Source organism: Rhinatrema bivittatum, chromosome 5, assembly GCF_901001135.1.
Source record: "Rhinatrema bivittatum chromosome 5, aRhiBiv1.1, whole genome shotgun sequence".
Classification (NCBI taxonomy): domain Eukaryota; kingdom Metazoa; phylum Chordata; class Amphibia; order Gymnophiona; family Rhinatrematidae; genus Rhinatrema; species Rhinatrema bivittatum.
In genome coordinates, this window is record NC_042619.1 from 208,213,880 (window position 1) to 208,231,281 (window position 17,402).

At 44.3% G+C, this 17,402-nt stretch overlaps 1 protein-coding gene across 1 annotated transcript in view; it reads right to left on the reverse strand.

Moving 5' to 3' along the window:
* The window catches only part of DMD (dystrophin), a 3,148,630-nt gene that overhangs the window by 2,265,616 nt on the left and 865,612 nt on the right, over positions 1-17,402 (reverse strand). Inside the window, exons 5-6 of the mRNA XM_029603105.1 lie at positions 15,847-15,939; positions 13,828-14,000 (exon numbers count right to left, since the gene is read on the reverse strand). Coding sequence (XP_029458965.1) covers positions 13,828-14,000; positions 15,847-15,939 — 266 coding nt within the window. The remainder of the gene's footprint in view (positions 1-13,827; positions 14,001-15,846; positions 15,940-17,402) is intronic.

Genomic DNA, 17,402 nt, shown 5'->3' on the forward strand with positions numbered 1-17,402 from the left:
ATGTTACAGCAGAAAATGCTTTTTTCCAAGTCCGCAAATGAAACAGAAAAGCAGAATGAACCACCTCAGCAAAATTAAAGCAAAGAAAATGTTTTATTGTATAGGCGTTTTTTCCTTGTGGCACATTGAATCTTCATGAATAAACAGAAAATTAAAATGGGGAAGGAGAGGGCACAATGCAGGAGGGGAATCGCCACACACCCCCCGGGTGCAGGAGAAGGGAAGGATTGCAGAGGTCTCCGCAGCAACGCTCCCGAATAAGGTGGTTTCTCCGATGTTGATGGTTCAGGTCTTTTGGTCAGGGCACAAAACAATTAATGAAAAATCCTCCCAAAAAGTGTGGAGAAAGGTCAGAAAACCTACAGCATTTGATTCTGCTCTGCATCTACTAAGACTTTTGCACAGTCTTCCAAAGACAGCTCAGATTAGAATCCAAAATTTTGGGGGCCATGGCAGGAAGCTTGCCACCCTAGGCAATAACGTGAGCCAGCCCCATATCTAAATCAGCAATGCTAAAAGCTTTATGCATTATTTACTTGGCCATTAAAGTTGGCAAAATCATTACAATCAACACTTCCTTCATTCTAATTTTGCTCCCACCATTATGAATTTATAAGTAAAGCAGAGCATTTCTGTGCTTTAACCTGCCCAGATCTCCATGCAGGCATCACACTGATAACATGTAAAACATGAAGACAGCACAGACAGCTGAAGAGCAGATCTTCATCAGATCTCCATGCAGGCATCACACTGATAGAGGTAAGACATGAAGACAGGGAAGGAGCAACAAAACAAGAAGGGAGGCGATCTATGAAAGCCGTAGTGGTGTCAACAAACAAGATAGATGCCAGATGCCTTTTAAACGCACTTATTGTGGTGGAGACGTAAGATTGCCCGACTCAGGCCGACTTTCGCCACTACCCATGTGGCTGCCTCAGGGGCTGACTAGTTCAAAGATTTGAACATGCATATATCTTTTAATGTGCAGATATGACAACACCAATCAATATCTATCAGTATATTAAAATTCAGACATGCAGTCTCCACTGAGGCAGCCACTTGGGTGGTGGCGAAACTCGGCCTGAGTCGGGCAATCTTACGTCTCCACCACAATAAATGCGTATGAAAGACATCTATCTTGTTTGTTGACACCAAACATGAAGACCCAGAGCAAATCTTCATCGGATCTCCATGCAGGCATCACACTGATACATGTAAAACATGAAGACAACACAGATGAAGAGCAGATTTTCATTGAATCTCCATGCAGGCATCACACGGATACAAGTAAAGCATGAAGACAGCATGCACAGATAAAGAGCATATTTTCAGCAGATTCCCATGCAGGCATCACACCGATACACGTAAAGCATGAATACAGCACGGACAGCTGAAAAGAGAACTCAGAAAGATATTGTTAAGAGTGAGGTGTGTCATTTTAAAAAATGTACATTTTTTTTGTTCAAGAAAGGGTCAATTATTAAAAAAAAGAAAAAGACTAACGACTGATTCCTGTCACGTGATAGAGAGACATTTTGAACAATCTAGCAGGGACTGGGCCAGTTTAATATCTGACTTCAGTCTAATACTGCTTTGTGCTCAGAATGGTTACATTTTGAGCAGAGGTCTCAGGAACAAACTGCTGTGAAGTGTTAAAACAGCTCCAAAAAGGAGGAAAGCGGGGCCTGTTAGAATTCCCATTACCTTGCAGAGGCTTCAGCAGAGCTCCCTTTCCAAGCCTCGGGACGCTCTCCAGCTCATAGCACAATGCACTCAGAACTGAGAAAACTAAAATTAAATTTCCTTCTTCAGTCATTTGCATTTTAATTATGTTCATCCCTTTCTTTTCTCTCTCTCTCTTTCTTTGCCAAAACAGAAAGTTGTTTTTCTTTTATGTTTGGGATAATCATTTCTTCTACTTCTGAGCAGAACAAGACGCAGAAGTGGCAGACAGCATGGAATGAAGTGTGGGAGGCACACGAGACAGAGGCATAAGAACATAAGAAGTTGTCATAGTGGGCCACACCAAGGGTTAATCAAGCCCAGCATCCTGTTCCCAACAGTGGCCAATCCAGATTACAAGCACCTGGCAAGTACCCAAACATTAAATAGATCCCATGCTATTAATGCCAGTAATGGCAGTGGCTATTCCCTAAGTCAACATGACTAACAGCAGTTTATGGACTTCTCCACGAACTTGTTCAAATCATTTTTAAACCGAGTTAAGCTAACTGTCTTAACCACAACCTCTGACAATGAATTTCAGAGCTTAATTGTGCAATGAGTGAAAAAGAATTTTCTCCGTTTTGTTTCAAATGTGCTACTTGCTAACTTCATTGAGTGCCCCCAGTTCTTCTATTATCTGAAAGGGTAAACAATCAATTCACATTTACCCGTTCTAGTCGTCTCATGATTTGTAGACCAGTGGCATAGCAAGAACTGATTTTTTTTTGGGGGGGGGGGGGGCCAAAGTTACCATGGGTGGGCAGTATGCATACAGTGTAATCCCTACTAGTTATACTCTTATCCATAAATAACGCCTTAGAGGTAAATTGTAAACGTGTTGCTTGCACAAACATTTTTGCTTGCACAAACATTGCTTGCACAAACATTTTTGCGCGAGCAATGCGAATTTTAAGAAGCCGTAAATTATGCGCCTATATACCCATGCACGTGTCAAGAACAAGGGGGGGGCAGAAAAGGGGCAAGGAATGGGCATTCAGGGGCAGGGCCAAGACTTAAGTCCAAGTCCAGATTTTAAAAAAGGTGATCATGGCGTGCGTCCGTGTGTTACCTGCGTAACTTTGCCGCAGGTCCTGAGGAGGAGTAAGTCCAGAGATCTCGTGTTTTAGGGCTTTCAGCACAGTATTAAGGTTCAGGTTTCAAGTGGGGGGCTTGCAGGATGAAGAAACAGAGGGGTCTTGAAGACCTCAATATCAACTGGACAAACTGGAGGACTAATTGGAAAAACTGATATTTCCCTTGTGCATGTTTTAAAATCCGCCTGCATATGCGCATCAAAGCCGTTAAAGCCCTAGTGGAAATGCGTGCGGGACATTTACTGAAACCGCCTCTTAAGATTATGCACCCACATGCGCACGGCAGGGGGATTTTAAATGATACAAGCGTATTTGTGCGCACGACATTAAATTGCAGCGTATCTGGCCTCTGTTGGAAACAGGATGCTGGGCTTGATGGACCCTTGGTCTGACCCAGCATGGCAATTTCTTATGTTCTTACTCAGGAGTCAGGGAGCTGGAACTGGAATGCAAGGACTGGAACAGGAACACGGAGACTGGATCTAGGTCAGGAACAAGAATCAGGAGCACAACGAGCAACTAAGCATACAACAGGAAGCATGGAGACCTGTTGCCAAGGCAAAGACCGAATGGCGGAGCCTGCCTTAAATAGGAAAGCCTGGGGCCGCCATCATCCGGGGCCTCGGGAAGGTTTCTCACCGCGGCCCCTTTAAAGTCAGGGAAGGTGAGCACGCGCGCACCTAAGGCGAACAGACAGAACAGATGGCGGCGTCTCCCCTCAACACACGTGGGGAGACCCGACTGGGACCGGGGAAGGCCACGGAGCTGCCGGAGGAACCTGAGAGCAAAGCAGGAGCGCAAGCGCGTAGGCGGCTGCCTACCGCTGCCAATGAGGAAGGGCCAGGTCCAGAACCCGGGCGTTGGGGGTGAGTAGAGCCAGTTGTGAGCCTGCCGCGCCGGGAAATGCAACAAGATCAGGGCAGTAAGTTGTGAGAAGTATTAATTATACAGTTAAAGTGACTGGCAAATATAAGGTCAAGGATGTGTCCTGCTTTATGAGTGGGGTTGGTAACAAATTGTGACCAACCCATTGCTTCCATAGTGTCTAGAAAGATTTCACATGCTGTAGTTTTAGGTATGCTGTCTTCATGTGGGTTAAAGTCCCCTTCGATTAGGGTGGATTCAGGTGATGGGAACTCTTTAGTGAAAATTTCAATTAAAAGTGAGCAGTCTTTTTGGAGTGCTGCAGGTGGGCAATAGACCATACTTATGTTTAGTTGTGGTGATTTTAGTATTGCCACCTCGTAGGGAGGGTTAGTCTCAACCTTGTAGGGTTTAAGTTTAAGTTCTATTTTACTGATTATTAAAAGACTCCCAATGTTACGTTTGTGTCTGGGGAAGTGAAAGATATCATAGTTGGGGTGATCAATTTGATTTAAAAGAACATTATTTGTGTCTTTCAGCTAAGTTTTGGTAATGCAGAAGTAGGTTTTAGCTCCTTTAGTAGATCATTTATCAGTGGGATTTTCTTTGACAGTGATTGAACATTTAGTAATAGTAGAGTAAGCATTAGGTAGGAAAAGATTATAGGAGATTTGTTACTTATCAGGGGGTAGATCAGCTTTGTGTTCTTTCTTTGCTTGTCTTTTGAGGTTCTCCAATAGTTTCCATATATTCCTCGTCCTGTGATGGTTTCACTGAGGTGATTCGACTCCATTGAAATAGTTGTTAAGTAAGGGCGATAATGAAATATTTAAATATTTGCTTCAGGCATCATTTCAGGCAGACACGAAGGGGCGCACAAAGGGGCAAGCTCCTTTGTTGTGCTTCTTCATACGTACGCCAAGGGTGTATGCCTCACAGCGCAAGCGCCTTTGGCGCTGCCATTTGTATATGTTGGTGGGCGGGCTATGTGGCAGAGCGGTCACATCAGCGCCAGTGGGGAGAGCTCACCTTCTCCTTCAGTGGGGGGATGGCGCTCCTCTCTCGTCCTCTGTGTCATCCCCGGAGCCAGCTGCCAACCTGGTGTGCTTGGGCCAGGTAGGCCCTGCTTCCGCTGCCTCCTGTCCTCTCTCCCCAGCAGTATTCACTCTGGCGCTTAATAACAGTCTATGGACTTCTCCTCCAGGACTTTGTCCAAACCTTTTTTAAACCCAGCTATGCTAACTACTTAACTATATCCTCTAGTAATGAATTCCAGAGCTTAATGGTGCATTGAATGAAAAAGAATTTTCTCTGATTTGTTTTAAGTGTGCTACTTACTAACTTCATGGAGTGCCCCCTAGTCTTGGTATTTTTTGAAAGAGTAAATAACCAGTTTACATTTACCTGTTCCATTTCACTCATGATATTATCGACCTCTATTATATCCCTCCTCAGATGTCTCTTCTCCAGACTGAACAGACCCAACTTCTTTAGCCTTTCCTTGTAAGGGAGCCATACCATCCTCTTTATCATTTTGGTCACCCTTCTCTGTATCTTTTCCAATGCAACTATATCTTTTTTGAGATGTGGCAGACCAGAAATGCACACAGTACTCTAATGGGTTAATTTTCAAAAGTCTTTATATACTTAAAATTGGGTTTTACATGTGCAAATGTACTTTACATATGTAAATGGCTTTTGAAAATTACTATGTTAGTATGTTACATTTACTCATGTAACTTCTTTGAAAATTACCTCCCTTAGTGCAGCCTCACCATGGAGCGATAAAGAGGCATTATGACATTTACCATTTTATTCTCCATTCCTTTCCTAATAATCCCTAACATTCTGTTTGCTGTTTTGACTGATGCCACATACTGAACAGAGGATTTCAAAGTATTTTCCAGTATGATGTCCAGGTCCTTTTCCTGGGTAGTAACTCCTAATATGGAACCTAACATCTTTCTCACACACAAACACACACACACAGGTTCTCACTATCACATGCTTTCCCTCACACAAACAAAGGCTCTCCCCTCCACACCCACACACACCCCTCCATGCTCTCTCACATAGACACACCCACCTACACTCTCATATACACACATGAGAAATGAGTCTCACACTCACCCCCTTACTGCCCCCAATCCCCAGCAGTTTCCACTCACCTCTCACTGCCCATCACCCATCCATACCAGTCTCACAGTCATTCTCTCACTGCCAACCTTTTCCTGCTCCTTCCCTCTCACTCACTCCCCTTTCCCCCCTTACTCACCCACTCCCTTCCCTTCCCCTTTCCTCTCATTCACTCCTTCCCTTCCCTCCCACTCACTTCCCTTTTCCTTCCCTCTCACTCACATACCCCCCTTTCCTTTCACTACTCCTCCCTTTCCTTCCCTCTCACCGCTTTCCCTCTGACTCACTCCTCCTACCTTTCAATTCCTTCCCTCCCCTCTCACTCCCTTCTCCTACTCCTCCTCCAATTCCTTTCCTTTCCTCTCACGAAACCCCTTCCCTTCTTCCCTCTCAATCACCCCCTTCCCTTCAATTCCTTCCCTCGCCCTCTCAGTCACACCTCTTCCATTCCTTTTCCTTCCCTCTCACTCACAACCCCTCCCTTCCCTTCCACTTAATTAGCTCAGTTCCTTTCCCTTAGCAGTAAGAAGGGAGGGGAGGGAAGGAAAAGGAAGCTGAGTGAGTGAGGAAGATGGAAAGGTAAGCAATGGGGGGAGGGAGTGAGACATTCACTCACCTCCCTTCCCTAGCCTGCCTCCCTCACCTCTTGTGGCCTGTCACATCACCATGGTCGTCTTCAGCCCACACAGGTGGTACTCTTGCAAGCCGGTCTTCACCAGTCCATCATGGCCCTCTTCAGCCCGCGGGGGTGGAACCCTCGCAGGCAAGTCTTCAACACGCAGCCGTGTGTCCGTTGGGGGGGGAGGGGAATCCTCGCAGGCACATCATCATCGCGCCGCTGCGGTTCTGCTCATGCGCTCACAGGGGATGGGATCCTCTTGGGCACATCATCATCGTACCATCATTGTTGCATTCATGTGCCCACCGGGGGGGTGGGGGGGGTGGAATCCCCACGGGCAGATCATCACTGCGCTACTGTGGTGTCAGACAGCTCTGTTTGGGTGGGCTGCCATGGCCACAATTGTAGACCTCTAGCATATCCCCCCCCTCAGCCATCTGCTCTCCAAGATGAACATCCTTAGCCTCTTTAGCCTTTCCTCATAGGAGAGCAGTTTCATCCCCTTTATCTTTTTTGAGGTTTGGCGACCAGACCTGAACACAGTACTCACCATGGAGCGATACAGAGGCATTATAACATCCACTGTTTTATTCACCATTCCCTTCCTAATAATTCCTAACATTCTGTTTATTTGCAGTGTAGAAAAGGAACAAGAGAGGAGTCCGGGCTCAGCAGCCCGAAACTGGGATGTGCATTTGATGGAAAGGAGAAACAAATTGTTTTCCTTTCTTTCGTTTTAAAAGCTGCTACCATTCCCCCCTCTCCCCCCGGTAAGAGCACTCCTGGGCCCTCCCCCGATCCCTCTCCAGCCCTTCCTACTCTAATGAGCGATCTTTGCAGGGCAGGAGCTGCAGCGGGTCTGAGCCCTTTTGTACAGATGATGAAATCCCCAGTGGTGAAGCATCGGCCTTTTGGAGCCATTTGTAATCACAGCACTGGCAGGGCAGGAGCGAAGAATCCTCAGAAGTGTTTGAGGGGTTGGGGAGAGGGTCCAAGAGTGGGTATTTTTCCGGTGGCAGGTATCTGGTATTTAAAAATTAATCTTTTCATTTTCTGTTTCTTTTTTTATTTGTTAAAAGAGATAAATAATAAACAAAACAAAAAAAATATCAGTTTGCACTCTCAGTCCTAACTGGAGTGATGACAGAAGGCAGGAGAACAATTAGACAAAAGGACTTAGGGTGGGTGAATGGGAGATATTTGGAAGAGACTCAAGGGGAACCTGAGAAGGCAGGAGGAGGAAAAAGAGGTGTGAGGGTGAAGTCAAATGTCAAGCAACACTTTAGGAGCATTATGGGAAATGTAGTTCAGCAGGTTATATTTCTCACAAAGCTGAAAGCCTTCTAAAACTCTTATCTTCTGTTATTTCTGTGGCCTGGGCTTTCACTAGGAAGAGAGACCCTAGCTAATGTCCTGATTGTTGCTCATGACACATAAGACAGCAACCTTGCTATCCAGGGTACTGGTTTTTTTGTTTTTGGGGTTTTTTGGGGTTTTTTTTACACAGCTTCCAAGTGACCCAATAGAAGGAGGTAAATTTCAGGTCACACCTGGATTTTCTGATAACCCCCATTCCGATGTATTCTAGTACCTGCTGAGCTGATTCGAAATGCTAGAAGCAGAGACTAGAAATAAGAAAATGTACTGGGGATGGAAGTTCAAACTCCAGGACTAACCAAAAGTCTCCCTGGCATCTTCAGGATATGGAGCTTCCTGGGTTGCAGATTCCCCTTTGCTAGCCATAATTCCAATTCAGATAATCTGCAGCTGTAGGGGGGGGGGGGCCCTTGGAAAGCAAGGGAGTCACCAGGCCACAATGAAACCCCGCGGATTCCCATGTATGGCTGCCTCTTGGCTTAGGCTATAGCTACTGATTTTCTAGTTAGCACACTCGGTTACTCCACAGATAAAATGAAACCTAATGAGGATTAGAGGAGAACAGGATGTCGGAACAGTCAACAGCATAACACGAACCAGATTCCGCAAATCTACAAGAATACAAGAAATACGGTAAATGGAAGTTAACCACAGCCGCAGGTTCTGGAATAGAGTATGGTTATTAGAGGAAGTGCTGGCAGCAATGCCTGTAATATATTTGGGTTTTTGGTTTTTGGCTAAAAAGTACCACCCCAGCTACAGAAATAACCAGGGCAATATAGAAAGATGGGGTTTTTTGTAACTTTAATACTAAGGCTTACTGTTTGGGGTATTTTTTCTTCTACGATTCACATTCTATCTATATTTCATATTTTGATGCAAATTCAGTAAGACAGCTGTCATGAAACTTGTTAACAAGGATTGCTCCATGAAGAATGCGTGCAGTATGATACAAATTTTACTGAATGTTACGCGGGGCGATTCTCTAGAGGGGCCTCTTTTCCGTTTTATGATATGTTGTGTTTGACGGGTTTTATGACCTATGTTGCATTTTGTTAGAAATAAACAAAGAAGCAAACACAAATATATATGAATAATTAAGTGCCCCACCAGTGGGTCTTGAATCACTAGCTACGGGAGCAGCTGGGGGGGAGCCCTCCAGGAAGAGCCATGCTGGCTGTGGAAAGCACGATTATTATAGGTAGTGTGGTTATTATAGGAACTGTTGCACTATATTTGGAGTTGGAGTTTTTTTTGTTAAAAAGTGCCATTCCACCCACAGCAATAACCAGGCAACAGTGAAAGATGGTTTTTGTGAACTGTAGTAATGAGGCTTACAATATGAGGTTTTTTGGTTTATGTTTCTACAACTTATATTTCTCCTTCTACATTTCATATTTTGATAAATATTCAATGAGAAAGTTGTCATGAAATCTGTCAGCAAGGATTAGTACATGAGGAATGCACACACAGAGATACAATTTTAGTGAATATTAGACAGGGAGATTCTCTAGACCTGCATGTGACAGGTTTCATCAGGTATTTTTCATTTTGTGCCATGTACTACTGAAGATACAGAAGAGACTGGTGTCGGTCAAACTGTCACGTCTGTTTGTGGCCACCAGGGAGCACCTGGAAAATTGGAAGGTGCATTGCGCAAAGACAATATGCTCTGTCCGTAGGCCCAGTGCAACCCAGGTGTGCATACTGTGCATTTGCACACCCTGGGGGGGGAGGGGGGAGGCGGGCCAGAGGCAGCAAGAGACACCACGGGGCCGCCAGTGGAGCTCATCCCACCATGGCCTGAAGACAACAAAAGACCCACAGGACCTTGGTGGAGCTCATCCTGACATTGCCCGAAGACAACAGGAGGTCCATGGGGCCGTGGTGGAGCTCATCCCACCATGACCCGAATACAACAAGAGGCCATGTGTGTATGGGATTGAGCTTGTATATGTGTGAGCTTGTATATGTGTGTGAGTGAGTGAGAGGCTGTGTGTGTATGTGTGAGAGCCTGTGTGCTTGTGTGTTTATGTATGTTTGTGTGCCTGTGAGAGCCCATTTGTCACATATAGGCTCTCACAGGCACGCGCACATGCACACACAAACACACACATACACACACACACACACACACACAATACATCTGTGGGAGGAAGCCTGTATATATTGGAGAGAGGGAGTATGAGAGAGAATGAATTTGTTATTGTGCGTGTGTGTGAGAGAAAAGATAAAATTTGTAAGGCCCTACTTCCCCCAATCCACAACAATCTTAGGGTAACTGGAAATCAGAAGATCACAGGTATGGAGACCAGAAGATTTTTTAATCCTTATTAGTTCTAATTATTGGGTGTAATTTGATGATTCTGCTCTTTTGAAATATTTAATTTTGTTGTGTGGGGGGGGGGGGGAATAGATCATTTTTTAATTATTGGATTTTTTATTCATCAGATGTTTTGAAATATTTTATTGATGTTTGGGAAATTTTAGATATTCTATTCATTAACTGGTTTGAAATATTTATTCTTTTTATGAATATGATTTTACAATTATGATTGCTATTTTATATTTATATTTTTAATGCTATTATTTAATGTTTTATGAAGAATGGTAATGTTTCTGTTTCTCCATTGTTGCTCCTCATATAGAGGCTGGCTTGTTGTGGGTTCAAGTTCAGTTCTTCTCAGCACAATTCTATTTATACTTTCTGATCTCTTTATTCTGTATTTGGCGAGGGACTGTCTGTGTTCTGCATATGTGACCGAAGTGAGGTATTTTGCTGGCATGTAATTTCTGTGTAGGGATCTATAGCAGCCTGGTTTCCTAATAAGAGTTTTATTGATATTCTAGGGCAGGGGTCAGGAACCTTTTTGGCTGAGAGAGCCATAAACGCCACATATTTTAAAATGTAATTCCATGAGAGCCATACAATATGTTTAAAACTAAATACAAGTAAATGTGTGCATTTTATGTAAGATCCCACTTTTAATATACAATAAGTCTCTGAAAATATTACACCAGGCCTTAAGACACCAATACATCTCCTATTAGGAAAACGGACCAAGTCAGGCTGCTATAGAGTCCTACACAGAAACAACACGCCAGCAGAAAACCTCACCTGAATCACGTGCTGTCCCTCACCTAACATAGAATAAAGAGACCAAAACGCATAACAAGAAGCATGCACAAAAAACTGAATTGGAAACTGCAACAAGCCAGAGTCTCTGTATGCAGTGTAACAAAGGAAAAAAGAAACATCACCCATCCTTATAAAACAAATCAAGAAATATAAAATCATCAGCAGTAAAACTGTACTAACAAAAAGAACATATTTTGAAACAGCTGATGAGAGGAATATCCAATAATTAAAACTCATATAAAACATTTCCAGATACCAACAAAATATTTCAAAATAGCAGACACAAAGATCCAGTAATGAAAAATAATAAGGATACAAAAATTTTTTTGCTCTGCATACCTGGGAACATTTGATATCCAGGTGTCCTGAGATTGTTCTGAATTAGCAGGAGGTGGGGTGGTTTGCTTGGAACTTTCTCCTCTCTCAGTCACATACCAGCGCTCTCTCTCACACTGGCTCTCAATGACACACCTATACACCACATGCTCTCAGTACTCACATATACACATGTTTTTTCTCACTCACTTATATAGGCTCTTAATTACACATTTGCACACATGCTGTCTATCTTTTCACGCTTACACACACACACAGGCTTTCAATCACATAAATACATGCTGTCTTTTTCTCTCACACACAGACTCTCATTCACATGCTTACAAACATGTCCTCTCTTTCTCTCATTTACACACAGGCTCTCAATCACATACTCACATGCTCCCTCACCTAAATCAGCTCTCAATCACACACAGACACACATGGTCTCTCTCTCTCATTTAAACACAGGCTCTCAATCACATACTCACATGCTCCATCACCTAAACCAGCTGTCAATCAGACACAGACACACATGATCTCCTCTCTTACTTATACACACAGGCTCTTAATCATACATACACATGATTCCTCTCACACAACAAGGATCTCAATCATACACACATACTCTTTCACACAAACAGGTTTTCAATCACAAACTTACACATACAGGTTCCCAATGGTAAACTTACATTCATGCTCTCTCTCTCACAGGCAGGCTCTCAATCACAGACATACTCTCTTTCACATACACAGGCTCTCAATCATTCACATACATGCAATCTCACTCACACACACAGGATCTCAAACACACACGCTTGCTCGCTCATTCACTCTCTCTCTCCCCCACCCCCACCCCAGGAACTCGCGGCAGCAGCAGCCTCCTCCCAACACTAACCTCCTTCATTTTCAGCCCTCGCGGAGGCGGAGTCCCATCGGCCGCGGTTTGAAACTCTTCATTTCCTCCGAGCCGCGCATGCCAGTCTTCTTCCCACAAGCGTGGCCTCTTCTCGCGCAGGCACCCGATGCTCACCACTTCCTCTTCCGGGCCGCGGGAAGAAGAGAGCACGCCGGTGCCGCTCAGCACCGGCGTGCTCTCTTCTTCCCGCGGCCCGGAAGAGGAAGTGGTGAGCATCGGGTGCCTGCGCGGGAAGACTCCCGCGCAGGCACCCGATGACTCCAGTGCTGGCACCCGGCTGACTCCAGTCGTGCCGCTGCCAGCGTGCTCTCTCCTCCTCCTCCCCCCCCCCCCCGCGGCCGGAAGAGGAAGTGGAGAGCATCGGGTGCCTGCGCGGAAGAAGAGACCACCACTAGCGTGGTCTCTTCTTCCGCGCAGGCACCCGATGCTCACCACTTCCTCTTCCGGGCCGCGGGGGGGGGGGGGGGGGGGGAGGAGGAGAAGAGAGCACGCCGGTGCCGCTGACTCCAGCTGTCCCGCCGCGTTCCGCCCGGGCTGACAGCATTTTAAGCCCGGGCGGCGGAGGACCGGGGAGCAGCTGGGTCAGCGGGGAACCGCGAAGTGTGGCGACACTTGTCTGCGAGCCAGATGCAGCCCTCAAAAGAGCCATATCTGTCTCGCGAGCCATGGGTTCCCGACCCCTGTTCTAGGGCCTGGTGTAATATGTGCAGTGTTGCCTTTTCATGATAAGGTTGTTAGGGTTGTTTTGGTATGGGAGGTTTACTATATTGTAATGGTAATTCAGTTTGTTCATGGCTTTCTGAGGGCCAAGTTCACACCCAATACGCATTACAAAAAGTTTAATTCCATAGGAGTTCCAAGTGTCTTTTTTGCAGAGTTTTTTGCTTCATACCACAGGAATGCATGTAAATATAATGTGCATGTTGTAAGTGTTATTTTTGCCTCAGAAGACTGTACTTGTGAATATTCTTTTTCATGTAAAATTTGTTATAAATGCATAATCTAATTGTGTGTGTCTGTATAGGGTGTGGGGGGGAGAATGGCACGTGTGTTCAAGGCTGTAAGGTTTGCCTAGGGTACCTTATACCCTTCCCTATCCATGGGTTCTGGGGTGCAAGGGCATGTCAGTTTTTAAAAATATAGATTGCAGGATGGCGCTGGGCTTTATTTGATGGGTCTGGGACAGACACTGAATGAATCAGGGGGGAGGGGGGAGGGGTTGGGCAGCACAGTAATTTTTCGCTAGCACCAGCCCTGCCTGTCTGCAAAGCCTGGTCTCTCTAGCTTCCACACACAGACTCAGGGAAGGGTGGCACACACACACACACACAGGCTCCCCTCCACATACACACACTCATGCACGCTCCCCCACCCCCACATACACACATATGGTAGCACATGTGGTTTTCACTTTTTTCCTACTTCCTTTCTTTTCAGAGCTTAACTATACCATCAGCAAATATCATGGGCATTTTTTCCTAGTCTGAACCTTTTAAATAAGTGCTTAGTTAAATGACAGAGGATCAAATATATTCACATTTTTTGCTCTAATCAAAGCATTTTTCTCTTTAGTTTTAGAGTATTCCAATTTTCAAATTTCTGGTGCTATCACAAACAGGCTCGCCCCTCTTCTTCCTACCTGTGACTGTGGATGAGAGCATTAAAAGCCAAGCCATCCGTCCAGCTACTGGTGAAATTGAGAACATTGACCTCTGGATAATTGCTAGTTGATTGGCGGACCCAGCTCAGTAAGATCTTCTCACTGTTTGTCTGCTGCAAGTCAGCCATGATGCCTTTCATTACATCTTTGACCTGCAAGAAACGAAGCATCGTCAATGAACCCTGAAAGCCAGGGCCGAAATGTGCTTCCTTCACTTTGTAAAACAACGATCTGAAAGAGCAATAGCAGGAGACAAGTTAAAGGAAATAAAAACAATTTATAGAGTATCAGGGGAGCTTTATGTGGATTTATTTTCCCTCTCTCTATGAACTGCAGTAATAAGACCCGTGTGTTAATTAGTAACAAATTGAATCAAACAGAAATGCTGTTACACTAAATGGCTCAATTAGCACCTTTTATCAAACCTTGCTTTTTTTTATTATCATTTTGTCCCAGACCTCAAGTCCAACTGGAACTTAAATTTGCTACATTTAAATCGGTGGGGACGGAGGGAGGGGGAGGGGGAATGAGGGGAATCCCCAATCTGAGGAACCATAGGGCTTTCAATGAAGGAGGCCAGGATTGATTCCCTGGAATCTTTGCCTTTCCTACCACTGTGCTTGTGAACAGGAACCTAGGGACAACGCCGCTACTCAGATGACCTGAGATGTCACTGTGCTGAAATGCACAGGGTTTGTGGCACCCCTGGGTGCCATGAGAGCCATCTCTATTACCAGCCTTGCACCAGGCTGTGGGGCTCAGGGATGAAGCTTGAGCGTTCTCTGCATGGTTTCTGCTAGACCACAGGGTCAGCCCTTTCACTTACCAAATAATATTTGATAGTTCTTCTTCAAAATTAAATATTTATCTGTAAGCTGTGAACCAAGATGGACAGAGACATTCAAAATACAAACTTTTAGAATGCATGCGTGTTAGCAAGGCTCTAAAACCCACACTCCAGTTCATACTATATAAGATTTACAAATACAGTGGCACTTGGGTAATACTGGATTCTAACTTGTCCTCATCCACTCTCCAGATCCATTTTCCCAGAGACTATTTGTATATGAAAGGAGTCTGAGCAGTTGATTGGGCTGTATCTTGAAACACGCACGTTCATAATTTGTACTGAAGAAAGAGGATTCCTATCTGAATGAAAGCCATCAAAATAAAGGTGGCACTGGACCCAGACTTTTATTTATCAATTAAGGTGGTTGTCTTCTCTCAATATGGAAAAACCTATGATTGCGTGTGAACATCTGCACTCTTTGGGTCTTCTGTATAGGAGCAGTGATACAAGAAATAATGGAGGAGGAGGATGGAGGGGTGGTGAAGGGGGCAATGGAAGCAGAAAGGTGCAGAGGAGCGCTGGGTGGTAGGAGAAAGGGGAGAAGAGGGCAAATGGAGGGGAAGGGTAGAGGGGGAGAATGGAGAGGCAGGGTAATGTCAGTAGTGCTCATCACATCACATACTTCTTGACCCTCCTTCCCACAGCTCTGAATAATATAAGTGAGTTTCAATCTGTTCCCATCTGAGACGGGCAAACTTGGTTTTCCCACTTTGAAAAGTTCTTGAAATAAAGGAAAACTGATGAAAGCAATAAATAGAAAACACTCTTCTTTTCGGTTTAAAAAAGAACAGATGTGTTTTGGCTATTTTATAATTCATGAGAAAGCATGCTGGTGATGCTGTTTCTCTGCATGGTTAATTCATATAAATGTTACCGTGTGCTCAGATGCAATTGAAATTAAAGTTAAAATAGCTGTTGCTAATGCATGCCATTTAATAATCTGCTCATCCCTAATGTCCCAACACCCTGTCAACGTCTGTGATAATTTAAGTGAATGCTTTCTACTGAAGATAACGTGCTCTTACTGTGGGCTTACTCTCCAGCCTGTGACTGAGCAGGACATGAAAGACTCTGTCTGAGACTTTATAATATATACAGAACCTTTCTTCCAAGAAAAAAAAAAGTTAATGTAATACTCTCTCTCTTACCTGCCAGTGGAGGATTATACTCCAGATCAAGCCCAGGGTTAGTTTGTGATTGCCGTCCACTATGTCTGTGCTTCCAATATTCACCAAATCAATCTAGAGTATTGGAAAAATACAAGAGCACATGGTTCATTTTGAAGGCTCATCAAATTCATACCTTAACATAAGGCCTACATTTTTTGGGGGAAAAAGGCTGGATCTATGTTATTCTTTTTGTTTAACCCATGGTGGAAATTTATATTTCACTGCGGTAATGTACAACCAATAGCACTTTATCCTATATTGGGGGCCAATGAGATTGAAGAGTGGGTAGAGCAAGAGATCCCATTCCAAAGTCAATGAGATCAAGGAGACAGGGTAGGTGGATTAGCCACCAACATCAATAGGACTGAGGAGTGGGAGGAGCAATCTGGGCATCCCCAGACCAGGGCCTCACTGATCCATGTCTTAAGATGGCCCTACTTGTGTCTTTTCACTATTGGGTTTTATGCAGTGGTTTTTTCCCCTCATGTGCTTTGGTTTCCTTAGGAATAAACAAAGAAAAAGCAAGTAACAATCTATGCACTTACAGGTCAGATCATTCATTTTGGGACCAGAAAGGAGGGTGAGTCAAATACCTATTCGGGCAAGCCAACAAATAAAAATGCTAGCTATTAAAATCCAGAGCACAGGCTGCATGAGAGCCCGAGTAGGGCTGAATAGATTGAAAATGGATGTTTAATGAGGCATTTCAAACATGCCCTTTTCTGAGTTGTAGAATGCATTACTTCTCTCCATTTGCTATGCATGAGCATCATTATTCCCTTTTTTTGGACAGGCAGTCTTTCACATGATATCAGTCCCTTATATAAAAAGACAAGAAACCACAGTGAGCATGCTCGAGCCACAGTGTCAGCTCAATCTAAGCTCTACATTGGCTTTTTGGCAAATTCTCTGAAATACTCACTCACCCTAGCGCCATAGGAATTAATGAGTAAAACCTCTCTCTCTTTCTCTCATAAACACACACAAAAAAAGCCACAGTATGATCAGAACACAAATCACCAACACTTTATCAAGCTGATCCCATCTACATAAATCTTTATTATGCATCCTTCACTCATTGTGACTAGGGGCATTGACCACTGGATCCTCTCACACAGAAGGGTTCCAACACTGCATTCTCTAGTAGTCACACCATAACAGAAGGGATTCTGCCTTCATCCCACTTCTGAAAGCACCCTGACACTTTCTAGAACAAAGTCACATACTGTACATATTGACTAACAGTGTATTCTAGAGTAGGATGCCTTGTACACTTCCCACTGGCCATGCTTTAAACCGAGATTCATGTCAATACTCACAGAGGTAACCCATACTTTGTACAAACACATGGCTGCATCTGGAGAACAGAGTAGGATTGTCACCACTTCCTCTTCTTGCACCTCCGCTAAAGCCTATATTTTAGAATGATCAAGAGCACAGGATGCCTGATGGCTGTATCTCAACAGTACAAATAGAACTGATCTCTTTTTATGCTCACAATGTGCTTCCATAGCTGAGGCACATCAAGTGCTCAT